This window comes from Arvicola amphibius, chromosome 4 (genome assembly GCF_903992535.2).
Source record: "Arvicola amphibius chromosome 4, mArvAmp1.2, whole genome shotgun sequence".
NCBI classification, from domain to species: Eukaryota; Metazoa; Chordata; class Mammalia; order Rodentia; family Cricetidae; genus Arvicola; species Arvicola amphibius.
Window position 1 is genome coordinate 99,938,871 of NC_052050.1, and position 12,336 is coordinate 99,951,206.

The 12,336-nt window shown below is 47.2% G+C and overlaps 1 protein-coding gene across 4 annotated transcripts in view; it reads left to right on the forward strand.

Moving 5' to 3' along the window:
- The window catches only part of Snx29 (sorting nexin 29), a 428,110-nt gene that overhangs the window by 117,878 nt on the left and 297,896 nt on the right, over nucleotides 1–12,336 (forward strand). For all 4 annotated transcript variants that reach the window (XR_005285098.1, XM_038327322.1, XM_038327324.1 and 1 more), the window contains 2 exons: nucleotides 8,696–8,759; nucleotides 10,828–10,956. Coding sequence is in view for 3 of the 4 variants with exons in the window: in XM_038327322.1 (XP_038183250.1) it covers nucleotides 8,696–8,759; nucleotides 10,828–10,956 (193 nt within the window). In the remaining variant the exon portion in view is untranslated. The remainder of the gene's footprint in view (nucleotides 1–8,695; nucleotides 8,760–10,827; nucleotides 10,957–12,336) is intronic.

Consider the following 12,336-nt stretch of genomic DNA (forward strand, 5'->3'; position numbering starts at 1 on the left):
CATGTTCTCGGCAGTAACTGGAAATGACTGGACCACATTCGCCATGGGGGCCTGCGAGAGGCCCCCCATTGAGTTTCCCAGTGGCAACAGGTTGCCTTGTCTATCTCTTGTTGACCTGCACTCATTTGTCCAGTGTCTGCCTTTTCCACATCTCCTACATATACCTGAAGGCTGAGTCCTCCTACGTCTGTTATTTCTAGAAGAGGCATTATTATTATTATTGTTATTATTATTATTATTGTTGTTGTTATTATTATTATTATTATTTCTGAAAATCCGTTGTCTGCAATTCCTTTTAATATGTCCCATCTTGCCACAATTAAAACATTTGGTAACTTGATGCCTCCTTTTTGCATTAGAAATTGCTTCTTCGACCCATGCTTCAGTGCCATAGTCAAATGATTCAACATTCATTGTATGTAAGACCCATTCGTCCAAGGGCGCTGATCTCATCTTTAAAGGCCCCAGGATCCTTTTACACTCCACATTGGCATTCTCATAAGCCAAAGATTCAATTATTATACGTCTTGCTTCTGGGTCAGATATCCCTATCTGTACAGCTTTAGTTAGCCTTTGTAAAAAATCACTAAAGGGTTCTCTCTGACCCTGTTTAACTCTGATATATGATTCCAGTCTCTGTCCTGGGTCTTGAACCCTGTCCCAAGCCTTTAAAGCTGCTGTAGTACATATGGATAAGGTGTGTTCATCATAATTCGCTTGTTCCAGAGGATCAGAGAAAAGTCCTTCACCTAGAATTTGATCTAGGGAGATCTCAATTCCCTTTGCTCTTTCCTGCTGTTCTAAAAGTTTAGCCTCTTGTCTGAACATGCATTTCCAATTTAATTGTGACCCACTCTCTAGAACAGCTGATACTAATTGTACCCAATCATGGGGCGTTGCCTTATTGCTTATAGACCAAGTTTTGAGCATCTCTCTAACAAAGGACGAATGTAGCCCAAAGTTCATAATGGCTTGTTTAATTTCTTTGAGATCATTCATACGGACGGGTTCCCATGTATATTCCTTGATGACTTTAGGGTTTTTGGAACCAGTCACCTTTTCTGACGTTACTATTGGAAAGGCAGGTAGAACTTTATGGAAATTATCCCGGAGAGTTTTACTCATTGACGGAGTTAAATTTCGCCTTTGTACCGTTTGCTCCTGTTCTATAATTTCCTCAATCTTTTCTAATCTGCTTACTATTGCCTTCTGTAAGGCCTGGATCTCCTGTCCAGAATTATGCTCCAAGGCCTTCATGGAGGATTCCAAAACATGAAGTTTGTCCAGTAGAGTTAGTATCTCATCCTTGGATAGAATTTTCATGGCATGAATTGTGCCTTCTTGTATTGACAATCTGTCAGCCAATCTGTCATATCCTTTTAGACAAAGTCCGATTTTCACATTCAGCAGTTTTAATTCTCTCTGATAATGTTTCAGACAGGGACTGAAGTTTACGATCCAAATCAGCTGTTCTCTCCTCCGCAGCAATGAGTCTCTCCTTAATATCAGACTGTAGTTTTTCTAAATTTTGCTCATTTGACCGAGTCATATCAGACAAAGCCCTATTCCCTTCCTTGAGACCTTCAAACTCTTTCTTGGTGTCAGTCTGAATTGTTTTTGCAAATACCTCGACCGACTTAAAGTTGTCACTCAAAACAGTTGTGCCCTTTCTTAAGCATTCAACCTCTGTCCTAAGAATCCTGGTTTCATTCTGTAAGGACTTTATCATTTTTCTATTTTCAAACCATGTAAGGGAGAAACCAAATACGAGAAAAATTGCAAGCCCTATAAACATCCAAGTTATGGGAATATCATATGTGTCCTGTAATATTTCTACCATAGTATAATTAAATAGATTGCAGAAGCTTTCAACGGTGATATGGTCAGACATTTTTTTTTTTTTTAATCAAAAGAAATTTTACCTGAAATGACCGTTCCCTGCCAGTAGGTCGCTAGGGCAATAACCGCTCGGCCAAACCGAGTCTGCAGTACAGGCGGAGCTCGAATGTTGGGACTCCGGCAGTAACCACTAGTCTCCGGCAGGTCAGGGCCCAGGCCGAACTCAGCCGGGACTGGTGCTGCCTGAGGGGTTAGCGAGCTCGGACTGAGTCACCCGCACACACACACACACGTCCTTTGCTCCGTACAAGCGGGGCTGGGACAGGCTAGTCTGGGAAACTGCTCAGAAGCAATCAAGAGCCCAAGGCCGAATCCTTGCCACGCAGTGTGGGAACTGGAGCTGAAGGCTCCCAAATGCCCGAGTTGGACGCCAAATGAAGGTGCGTGGTTGATCGGCAGTTATGATTCACCAGACAAGCTTTAATATATATAAGTCAGTTTTAATAAAGGAAAGGAAAGGGAACTTACAAATCCAAGGTTCCAGCGAGGAGGGCAGGAAAACAAAGAGCAGGCAGGCCGCAGGCCCGCAAGATTTTATAAGTCAATATTAGCCTAAGGGGGACACGCCTAAGAGGGACACACCTTTAGACCAAGGGGGACACGCCTTTAAACCAAGGGGGACACGCCTTACAAAACAAGGTTTTGGGCTAGGCTTCCCCTTCACCCGAAGGGCTCTGAGTTAGGCTTCAGATGCTCCTTTCAGGAACGTGTGCTAAAACACTGCGCAGGTGAGGAAGGAGATGGGAGAGACCAGGCTAACCTCGAACTCATAGAGATCCCCCCTTCTCCATGCCTTCCTGATGCTGGGTTTAAAGGTGAGCACCAGCACACCTGGCTCAGCTATTCTTACCAAAGCTCCTCTCTAGTCCGTTGTCTGAGTGACTGTGGGCCACATACGTAGCTGCAGAGAGCTTCCTTCATCTCATGGGGCGTGTGGGGGGTGCAGGGCTGTGGTGAGAGGGCCAGCACATGCTGCCATGTTAGAAAACAACCGTGGACAGTATGCAAATGGTGAGCGCAGGGGAGCGGATTGGGTTCCCGTGGGTAGTCACAGAGCACTGCCCTCCCTCTGACAAGCTGAGAGGAAAGTGTGGTGGAGTATGTACTGAGGTCAGGTGTCCAGAGTGGAGCATGACTGACTAGGATGGCTGTGGCTTCCACAGAGAGCCTTCATCAACTGCCTGAAATGACGAGCTCGTTCGTTTTAGTGGTCCTTGATGAGCAGAGACTGAGTGGGTCCAGCTGTCCTTTCTCTGCTCTCATGTCAGGAGACCTGAAGGAGTGTTTGCTCATATATTTATAGTTTTGATTGCTTCACTCCCCATATTTAAGTACTGGTCTGCTTGAGACTTATTTCAGTTCATAGCAGAAGTGGAGCTTGAAGTCTTGTTTTTTGCTTCCAAAATGGTTCCTTGCCTTAGCATTGTGGATGAAGCCATCTTTTGTGCAGTGATTGGAAATGCTGTGTCTTATCCCAGATCAATTTCTGATGGCTGAAGTTGGCAAAGAACTGCTTTGAGGTAAATGGCCACAGACCATTCAGCCTCAGGAGAGGGACTGCCTGCATGGCCAGGCTCCCCAGAGCTGACATTCAGGTGCTCCTGGAGATTGTGCCTCAGTAAAGAGGAAGGAATCACAGTGATGAGACTCACAGATAAGAGCTGCATCGTGCTGGAGAGAAAAACCTCTGCTCATGCACAGCATTGAGACTGGTGGATGGCGAATCACATGATACATGGAACCCGCGTTCCCTCCCTGCTGCCCAGGAAGGCACAAGACAGCCACAGCAGCAGGAATGAGTTTCTGTTAGAGTCGCCATGTCCATCCCCGCCGTTACCACTGTTCTCTGTAGAAGTCCGTGAAAGGCACGAGGGCCACCGAAAAGGTCCCCATCTCCTTTATAAACTGTGTCTGCGCTTGTGATTGTCATGCATCGTTTTGATGTTTGTGCAAATCCAGGGCCTCTCCAGGAGGCTGGGAATGCTGTGTGGGGCAGGCACCGTCACGCCAGGATGACAGGGCTGGGTTGCATTGCACTAGCTGTCCTGCCGCTGCTCACAGGCTGCACAGTAATCCTGGGGTCTGCTGGCCAGGCTCTCCTGTGGCTACTGGAGGCTGCTGCCACTGGTTGAGTGTTCTGTGTGGTTCAAGACTCACAACAGAATGTAATGTTCAGGTGCAAGTCGTAATGTCAGTATCCAGACTCCTCCTTCCTGGCTCTAAGAAGCCGGAATCCAGATACTCAGTCTCTTCTAGGTGGTGCTTTGGTGACTGGCCTGGTTTACCCACATTGCCCTGTTGAATGGTGTTTGGTCTTCAGGAGGTCTCCTTATCTGGCGGGCTGCTGTATAGCAGGGAGCATTTTCAAGTGTTTCTTTTTATTGTCCAAGGTTGAGGTGCATAGGAGCTTAGTATATTCCACATCTCTTGCAAGTGGGCCCACATAAATGACCCGCACTTGTGAGCAATGTCTGACACTGTGTTTCCACCTTTCTGTCCCTTGCAGTTGAAGGGAAAGGGATAGTGAGACCTATCAAGAATACCTGTTAAATGCCACTGTGCTCTAGACACCTCGTTTGCATATTACCACCTTTAATCCTTGCAGCACTTCCATGATGTAGTGACTGGGTTTGTCCGATTGTTGAGGCAGGGTCTAATGTACCCTACACTGGCCTCAAATTCCCTATCTAGCCAAGTATGGCCTTGAACTTTTGATCCTGCTTCTTTACCACCCAAATGCTGGGATTACTGATGTGTGTTACCATGCCTGAAGAAACAGACTGTTAAGATCCCATTTTACCCTTAAGGTTCTCAGATAAGGTCAATAAACAGCATCCTCAGGTTGGAAGCTGGGATTGGAGGCCGGCACCTGACTGCAGAGCCTGCATTCTTTAAGTGCTGAAACTGATTGACTGCCCTGTGCTTGCTACCAGCCATCCCTGGGGAAATGAGGCACAGTTCCAGCTTATAGTTTGCAAAGGCAGAAACCTGTCAAGGTTGCCTATGGCACGTAGCTGAGTGGGTCTTGAATTTAGGACTGCTGGCCCCAGAGCCTATTGGTAACAACTTGCCATGGATTTTCTGTCCCTGGAATGGAAGCTCCTAGAATTCACACCTGAACTTCCTCTTGTTCTTTACTGCTGCTCACCAGGACAGTCTCCACCATTGTGGGTGATAGAGCTTTGAGGTACTGGGAATTCTGAAGGGACTGCCACAATCTGTTTCCTGCTCTGTGCTACTGACTGTCCTAGACAGGAGGCTGTGAGACTAGAAATAAGGCTTGCTGGGCAGAGGCGTGTAACTTCACAGAAAGTGCTATTATTGCCATTGGTTTTCTGTATGTGTGTGTTATTTATTCATTTAGAGTAAGCATGTAACATAATGAGTTTCATTGTGCTATTTTCATAATTACATGTCATTATACTTTCCCCCTTTATTTCCTTCTCATCTCCCTTTGCTGGTCTCCTTCCTCGACTGAAACAGCCACTCCTCCTTTCCAGCCACACACGTGTACTGTATCACCTTCTTACCGCTGCTTCTCTTTTCCTTCCCTCTCCTCCTCACAACCCCCCCCTACACACACATACACACACACACACACACAGACACACGAAAACAGACACAGACACACATGCACACACATACAGAAACATACACAGAGACACACAGAGACACACAGACACACAGGCATGCACACACAGAAACAGACACATACACAGACACACATGCACACACATATATTCAGACACACACACGGACACCGACACACAGGCATACAATATAGAAACACATATACAGACACATGCACAGATACATATATACAGACACAACACAGACACACAGGTACACACACACACACAGAAACACAGGCATACATGCACAGAAACAGACACAGACACACAGGCACACACATACATAAACACATACACACACATACACACAGGCACACACACTCAAATCTAGATTCCACATATAAGAGAAAGCGTGTGACATTTGTCTTTCAGAGCTTTTCTGTTGGTTTTAGAAGTGTGGAAGGTTAGATCAAAGTGGCCTCCCCTGGCCACTCATATTTCTGGATCAAATTCAAACACGTTGGTTAAACATGCAGTAAGAGGGGATCCAAGGCACTAAGGTGTGCAGCATGGTCTGTATTCTGTCAGCATCTGTGTGCACAAGGGAAGAACAAGGCGACTCACATCTCCTACCTTTAGCTGCTGCAGGGCAAGGGGTCTCAGGAAAGCTTTTCAAAAGAGACTCATCACTACCGGAGCCTGGGGTGGTGAGCTGGGGTTTTCTCATGTAAGAATGTCCGCGGGATGAGCTGGAGAGATGGCTCAGTGGTTAAGAGCATTGACTGTTCTTCCAGAGGACCTGAGTTCAATTCCCAGCAACCACATAGTGGCTCACGACCATCTGTAATGAGATCTGGCGCCCTCTTCTGGCCTGCAGGCATGCATGGAGGAAGAATGTTGTATACATAATAAATAAATAAAATCTTAAAAAAAAATAGAATGTCAGCCGGGGATTTCATATGAAGAGAGATGGATTCTGACCAGGATTCTGACCAGGAAATCTGTGAGATAACATGCGTGTAATAACTTCCATCTTAGAGGGAAGTCTGACCACTGGTTGGCTAACAGTAGTTCAGTCCGGATCATCCGGACACCCCTCAGTTGGCCTCTGGCCAGGCAGATACTGTCACTGTGACTGATCTAGGGATGATGGTTCTACACAGATGCCCAGGGGCATGATCATGTGGATGAGCTGTACCCTCTGGGAGGGGTGGAGCAGAATGGAGAGACTGAGGGCTTGCCAGTGTGACAACACCTGCCCTGCCTAGTCCAGGCCACTCGTTCCTGAGTACAGTGGTGGTGGAGGTGTCCTTGCTGTCATCTGCTGCTCTCTGGTCCCATCTTGGGTACAGCAGTGCAGTTCACGAGTGTAAACCAGATGTGTTACTACAGAGCTGGAGAAGGGCAGGCAGACTACTGGCAAACACGTAGGATCATTCCTTTGCTCATCAGTGGTTCAGGCCAGCTAAGAACTCCAGTGAGGAAGAAAGCCTAGAGGAAGATTCAGAATCCATGCAGGTCCTGGAGTGGAGGAATAATGAAGCTGTCCGCTGTGCCCACAGCACTGGCCTGGCTGGCCTGAAGACTGAGCCTAGAGTGCTTTATCCTCCCTGCCGCTGGTACAACAGTTAATTTGGTTGGTTTTATTTTTCTTCATAGCCACAGTGACCTGGGGATAAATCACCTGCTTTGTTTTTCTCTAAAGATTATCAATTAGAATAAAGTTCTGCATCCTAGCAGCAGGTCCTTCTGGACTTCCTGCTATAGCCCGTGAGAAGTACCCTCAAAGACACTCTTTCTCAGTCTCCTCTGATCCTCCTGGCTTCCAGGGAGGTGAGAAGGATGCTGCTCCCTCATTTCTGGAGGAAGGTCACTGAGAGAGGCTGAGACTCTGGTGTGAGGCTCTGAGCAGGGACCCTAGCAACCAGGGACACCTCACTGAGTTGGCTTCATGTAGGCTTGTGATGGCCGTTGTTACTCTCCATTAGGATCCTCCCTTGGATCGGGTGGGAGCCTGCCTCTTTCCTTGGGAAGGTATTTGAACTTCATATGTTCTTGGTAGGTGAATGAGTAGTTGAATGTATGAGCCCTGGGTCATTGTGTTTGCAGGCAGAGCATGGCTAGGTGTTCAGTGGCCCAGTTCTGCCTGTTTTCTGCCCTAGGCCTTCTCCTAATGTCTCCTTTCTGTCTCTCAGGGCTGCTTGTACCACAGACTGACAAGCTTCTTGTTTCTAGCCTCACCCTCTTCCTAGAGGGTCATTCCTTATAAGAATCTCTAGTTCTTCTTAATAAATTTTATGGAAAGGTATTTCCTAATTATTTTTAATATTATGAAATATTTTAAAATTGAGGAAATTTGCTAAGATCATCAATGCTTCTGGTCTTAAAACACGAAGCTGGCTATTGAACTTTTGGGCACCCGTTGTGACCTCACTACTTGGATCCATGTAGGTGGTTCTAGACAGTGTGGACTCTTGGACATAGTTACAGACTACTACTAGATGCATGATTTGGGCCCTGCACTTGCCAGCGGCCACCCTAAGGTGAAATCAAGTAAAGGAAACAGATAAAACAACTCTGTGATCTCTGGATCTTGAGTTGCAGCTAAGATCTGGCCATGCCTTCATGTGCACAGCACCAATGGTTAAGCTTGATGGAGTTGGGAAGTGTGCTTTCCTGTGTGAAAGAGGCTAGAGGGGTGGCTCTCCCGAGTAATTGTGCGGTGTGCACTGTGTATTGAATGTAGTCCTCTATCGGCTGTCTGCTGCCCTCAGGAGGCAGTGTGGGAGAGCCAGATGTTTGCTAACCTTGATGGACTGTCTTTATGCAAGAATGGAGCCGAGTACTACCTGATCTGCTGTCTGGGCTGATAAACAACTGTAAGAGGAACACTTCAGTGTTCACCACAGACACTGTCCAGAAACAAAGACTTGGGAAAGCACTCAGAAATTGCAAGCTGAGTGTGTTTTCCCAGGAACCTATTCTTCTTCCCAACACACATTAGCTCTCTTCTCACCTTTCCCTTCTGTTTGTGTGGATGAGAGTGACAGTGACACACTGTGTGTCTGAGGCTGTAAAAGAATCCTTTCTAGGGAGCAGGGGCCTACCTAGACAGGCCAGCGTGTACTGTAGAGAGGCTGGGGACAGACAGCCTACCGGAGCTTCTGCTCGTGTACTGCAGTGGACGGTCTGCTCATAGCATTGCCTTTGCTTTCTTCCCTCAGATGAACTACGCCAAGCCATCGTGGCCATGATGAACAGAAAAGATGAATTGGAAGAAGAGAACGGGTACTGTGATATCATGGCTGCCTCTTTCTCTGACTTTTTGTCCCTAGTGGCAGAGCGGATGAATGGAGAGATTGGCGCTTTACTGCCAAGCTCCTTACCTTACTATTATTATTACTTTAAATTCTTACGTGTGTGTATGTGTGTGTGTGTGTGTGTGTGTTTGCACGTGCATGTGGATGTGCAGTGCAAGCCAGAAAGGGGACTGGGTGCCTCGGAGCAGGAGTTACAGGCAGTTTCAAGTTGTCTGACTTGGGTACTGGGGTCTCAACAGATTTCTTACTTCTCTGGACTAGGCCACTTCAGTAGATCTGCCGTGGCTTGCATATAAGCAAGGGATCGAAGCAGCAATGCTGCCACCTTCCAACATAGGAATGTGGAGGAGCATCCTTTAATGCCAGCTTTCACTGATGTCATCCACATACCCACAATGCAGTGGGTTGTGTATATTCTCAGATATGTGCAGCTATTGCCATGGCCAATTTTAGAATGGTTTTGTCACTTCAGGAAGGAATGCCACACCACTTCTGTCCAGCTCCCTGCCCAAAGAATACTCTCGAAATGACCTTTAACTGAGGGCATATTTTCTGTGTTCCACTCAAATTGGGGATTCCTAGGACAAGATGACATTTGGATTCTTCTAATTTGGCCAAAACCCAGTGGTCAACTCCAAGAGGCCAAGTGCTTTCTTAAGTTTCTTCTTCTTCTTTATTGAGATCCATTCTAGATACTACCAGTTGCCACCCTCTGAGTGTCTGAAGTTGACATTCTCCTACCAGAGTCTGTGTTGAGGCTGGGGTGTCAGCGACAGGCTTGCCTGAGGTTATTCACAAAAGCCAGTGGACACAGGGAGGCTGCCTGTCCTTTACTGGTGAGAGCAGTCACGGTTTCCTCTTAGACCTTATTTTGGACCTAGCTGACCAGCCGCCCGTCGTCCTTTGTAGAGCTGTACAAAGGCAAATAAGTTTGATTTCTAAAATAGCAGCTCACATTCAGCTAGCCTGCATTCTCAACAAACAGCTGCTGGCCACTTCAAGGTTGGTTTCCTTGCTCTAGCTGGAGTGATGCTCTTGGAAGCAGCCATGTGTTTTGTCTGCCCTTGTGAAGAATGACAGCCACCGTATATTGACTGCTTCTTCACAGACAGGATGCACCAGGATGCTCCAGGAGGGGAATCTTCTCCAAGCTCCCAATGAACATGGCAGGTCTTAGAGAGCTCCGTGGTGGGGCACTGTGGGGGCTTGGCGTATTTGATACACCCTGATGTTCATGGCAGGCGTCCTCTGGATGTGGCCTATAAATACATCACAGTTGCTTTTCTAGAAACAGTCATTTAGGTGCAGTGAATCAGAACCATATTTGATTTACCTTAGTGTGATAACCAACCTGTGACCTTTCCTAGAACTGCTATCCCTGGTCATTTTCTGGGATAAGAAATGTATATGTGAATGGGCATACCATAAAAGCTAAAAAGTATAGGAATATAAGATAATGCTGTGCTAATATGCACTCTGTAGGATACCATACAAGCTGGCTTAGCGTGTGCTGTCTAGTATATACTCACTAGGATGCCATGCATTCCTGCTTATCATGGAGGTGGCTGTGGACTGAGAGTCCTGGTCTATTCTATGGGCAGCAGTGGAAACAGGATGAAATAGCATGGAATCTGAGAAAGTGTTCTGTGTGTTTTTGCTGCAGAATATTTATTTGGCCTGTTTTGACACCCTTCCCTTTGTGAGATCTGTTTCCATTGAGGTTGGTCAAAGCTTCTGTTTAACACGCTGCACTCTGAATGGAGTGTCTTTAAAGTGCCTCCCTTGCATCTGCCGAGCTCCTGGTTTCCCCTTGATCTAAGCTGTCACAGGAGCAAGGTCCCCGAGTCTGACCACAGGTGACTGCCCTGGGACTCAGTGCAATTACCAGGCTCAGACTTGCTGTCTGCCAGCGTCCGTTTACGTGAGCTGGAACTGCATTGTGGTTTGTGTGAGCCTGTGGGCAGCCATGAAGAGCTGCATTGTCCTCTGGGTGGGCTGGGTGAATAGCCTCTGAACTGTGGGTCCCTCTCTTCCAGGTCACTGCGGAATCTCCTTGATGGCGAGATGGAGCACTCGGCTGCACTCCGGCAAGAGGTGGACGCCTTGAAGAGGAGGGTGGCAGAGCAGCAGGAGCGCCATACCACAAAGGTCCAGGCGCTGGCAAGGTAGACGGGGAAGGGATGGAGAGGCAAGCATGCACAGCTACGGTTCTACATTGTTTGTTTTTGAGAAACGGTCTTGCTCTGTATGCAGCCCAGATAGGCCTCAAAGTTGGAGTCCTCCTGCCTTAGCCTCTAAGTGCAGGGATTGCACGCATGTGCCTCCGCACCTCACTCATATTTTTAGTTAAATGAAAAAGGAGTGCCCAAGGAAATTATATTTATGCATTTTTCATTTGATGTGCTTCTTTGAATGAACTACACATTTGCATATGTTTCAAAGTAAGGTTAACTGATGAGTATTCTCCTTTGTCCGCAGCTCAGTTTGCTCCCTGTTGACTTGACTATAAACAGTTGCAGAGATGCTCTGTGTGCCCAAGGCAGATGTGTGCATGCATGCGTGTTCCTTCCCTCTTCCTGGCAGGGTTCTGTGTGCATGTAACCAGGGTTGCCATCTTCTTGCTAGTAGCTCCTGACGTGTCCTAGTCCGACTGCACCAGGATTGGTTTAACCAGTCTGCCAGTAGTTGAATGTTAAGGAAGTTTTCAGTCTTTTGTGATACTCCCCAGTGTGTAACTTGAGTGCCTGCCATTGTGTTCTCACTTGAGTGCGTTTGCTGGAACAAGGGGCAGGCAAGGGCAGGCTGTGCCCTTCACAGGTCTTGCATGGGCCCCACAGCATTGTGGGAAATATAGCTCCTAGCTGTGTTTCTAAGGGAGCAAAGTTTTGGGTTCCATAGTATCACAGGAGAAAAATTAGGCTTGTGGGTTATTTTTCAATTGCGTTTCTCTAACTACAAATACTATTGAGCCTATTTTTATTTAAGAGCCACTAATTAATTTTTTTATGATGTTGTTTATGTCTTATTAAATAAACTGTGATGAAATAAGAATCACAACTCCTCTGAAAACATCCAGTTTTTACTGTGTGTGTTCTCCTGTGGACACACTGTTATCTATGCACAGTTAGCGCCGTCACTTTTCATCTCAGCTCCTTCCTCCGTTTTCACCATAGAGCAGGCAGGAAATGGCAGTGCGGCTGCTTACATCACCGCAGCAGGCAGGAAATGGCAGTGCGGCTGCTTACATCACCGCAGCAGGCAGGAAATGGCAGTGCGGCTGCTTACATCACCGCAGCAGGCAGGAAATGGCAGTGCGGCTGCTTACATCACCGCAGCAGGCAGGAAATGGCAGTGCGGCTGCTTACATCACCGCAGCAGGCAGGAAATGGCAGTGCGGCTGCTTACATCACCGCAGCAGGCAGGAAATGGCAGTGCGGCTGCTTACATCACCGCAGCAGGCAGGAAATGGCAGTGCGGCTGCTTACATCACCGCAGCAGGCAGGAAATGGCAGTGCGGCTGCTTACATCACCGCAGCAGGCAGGAA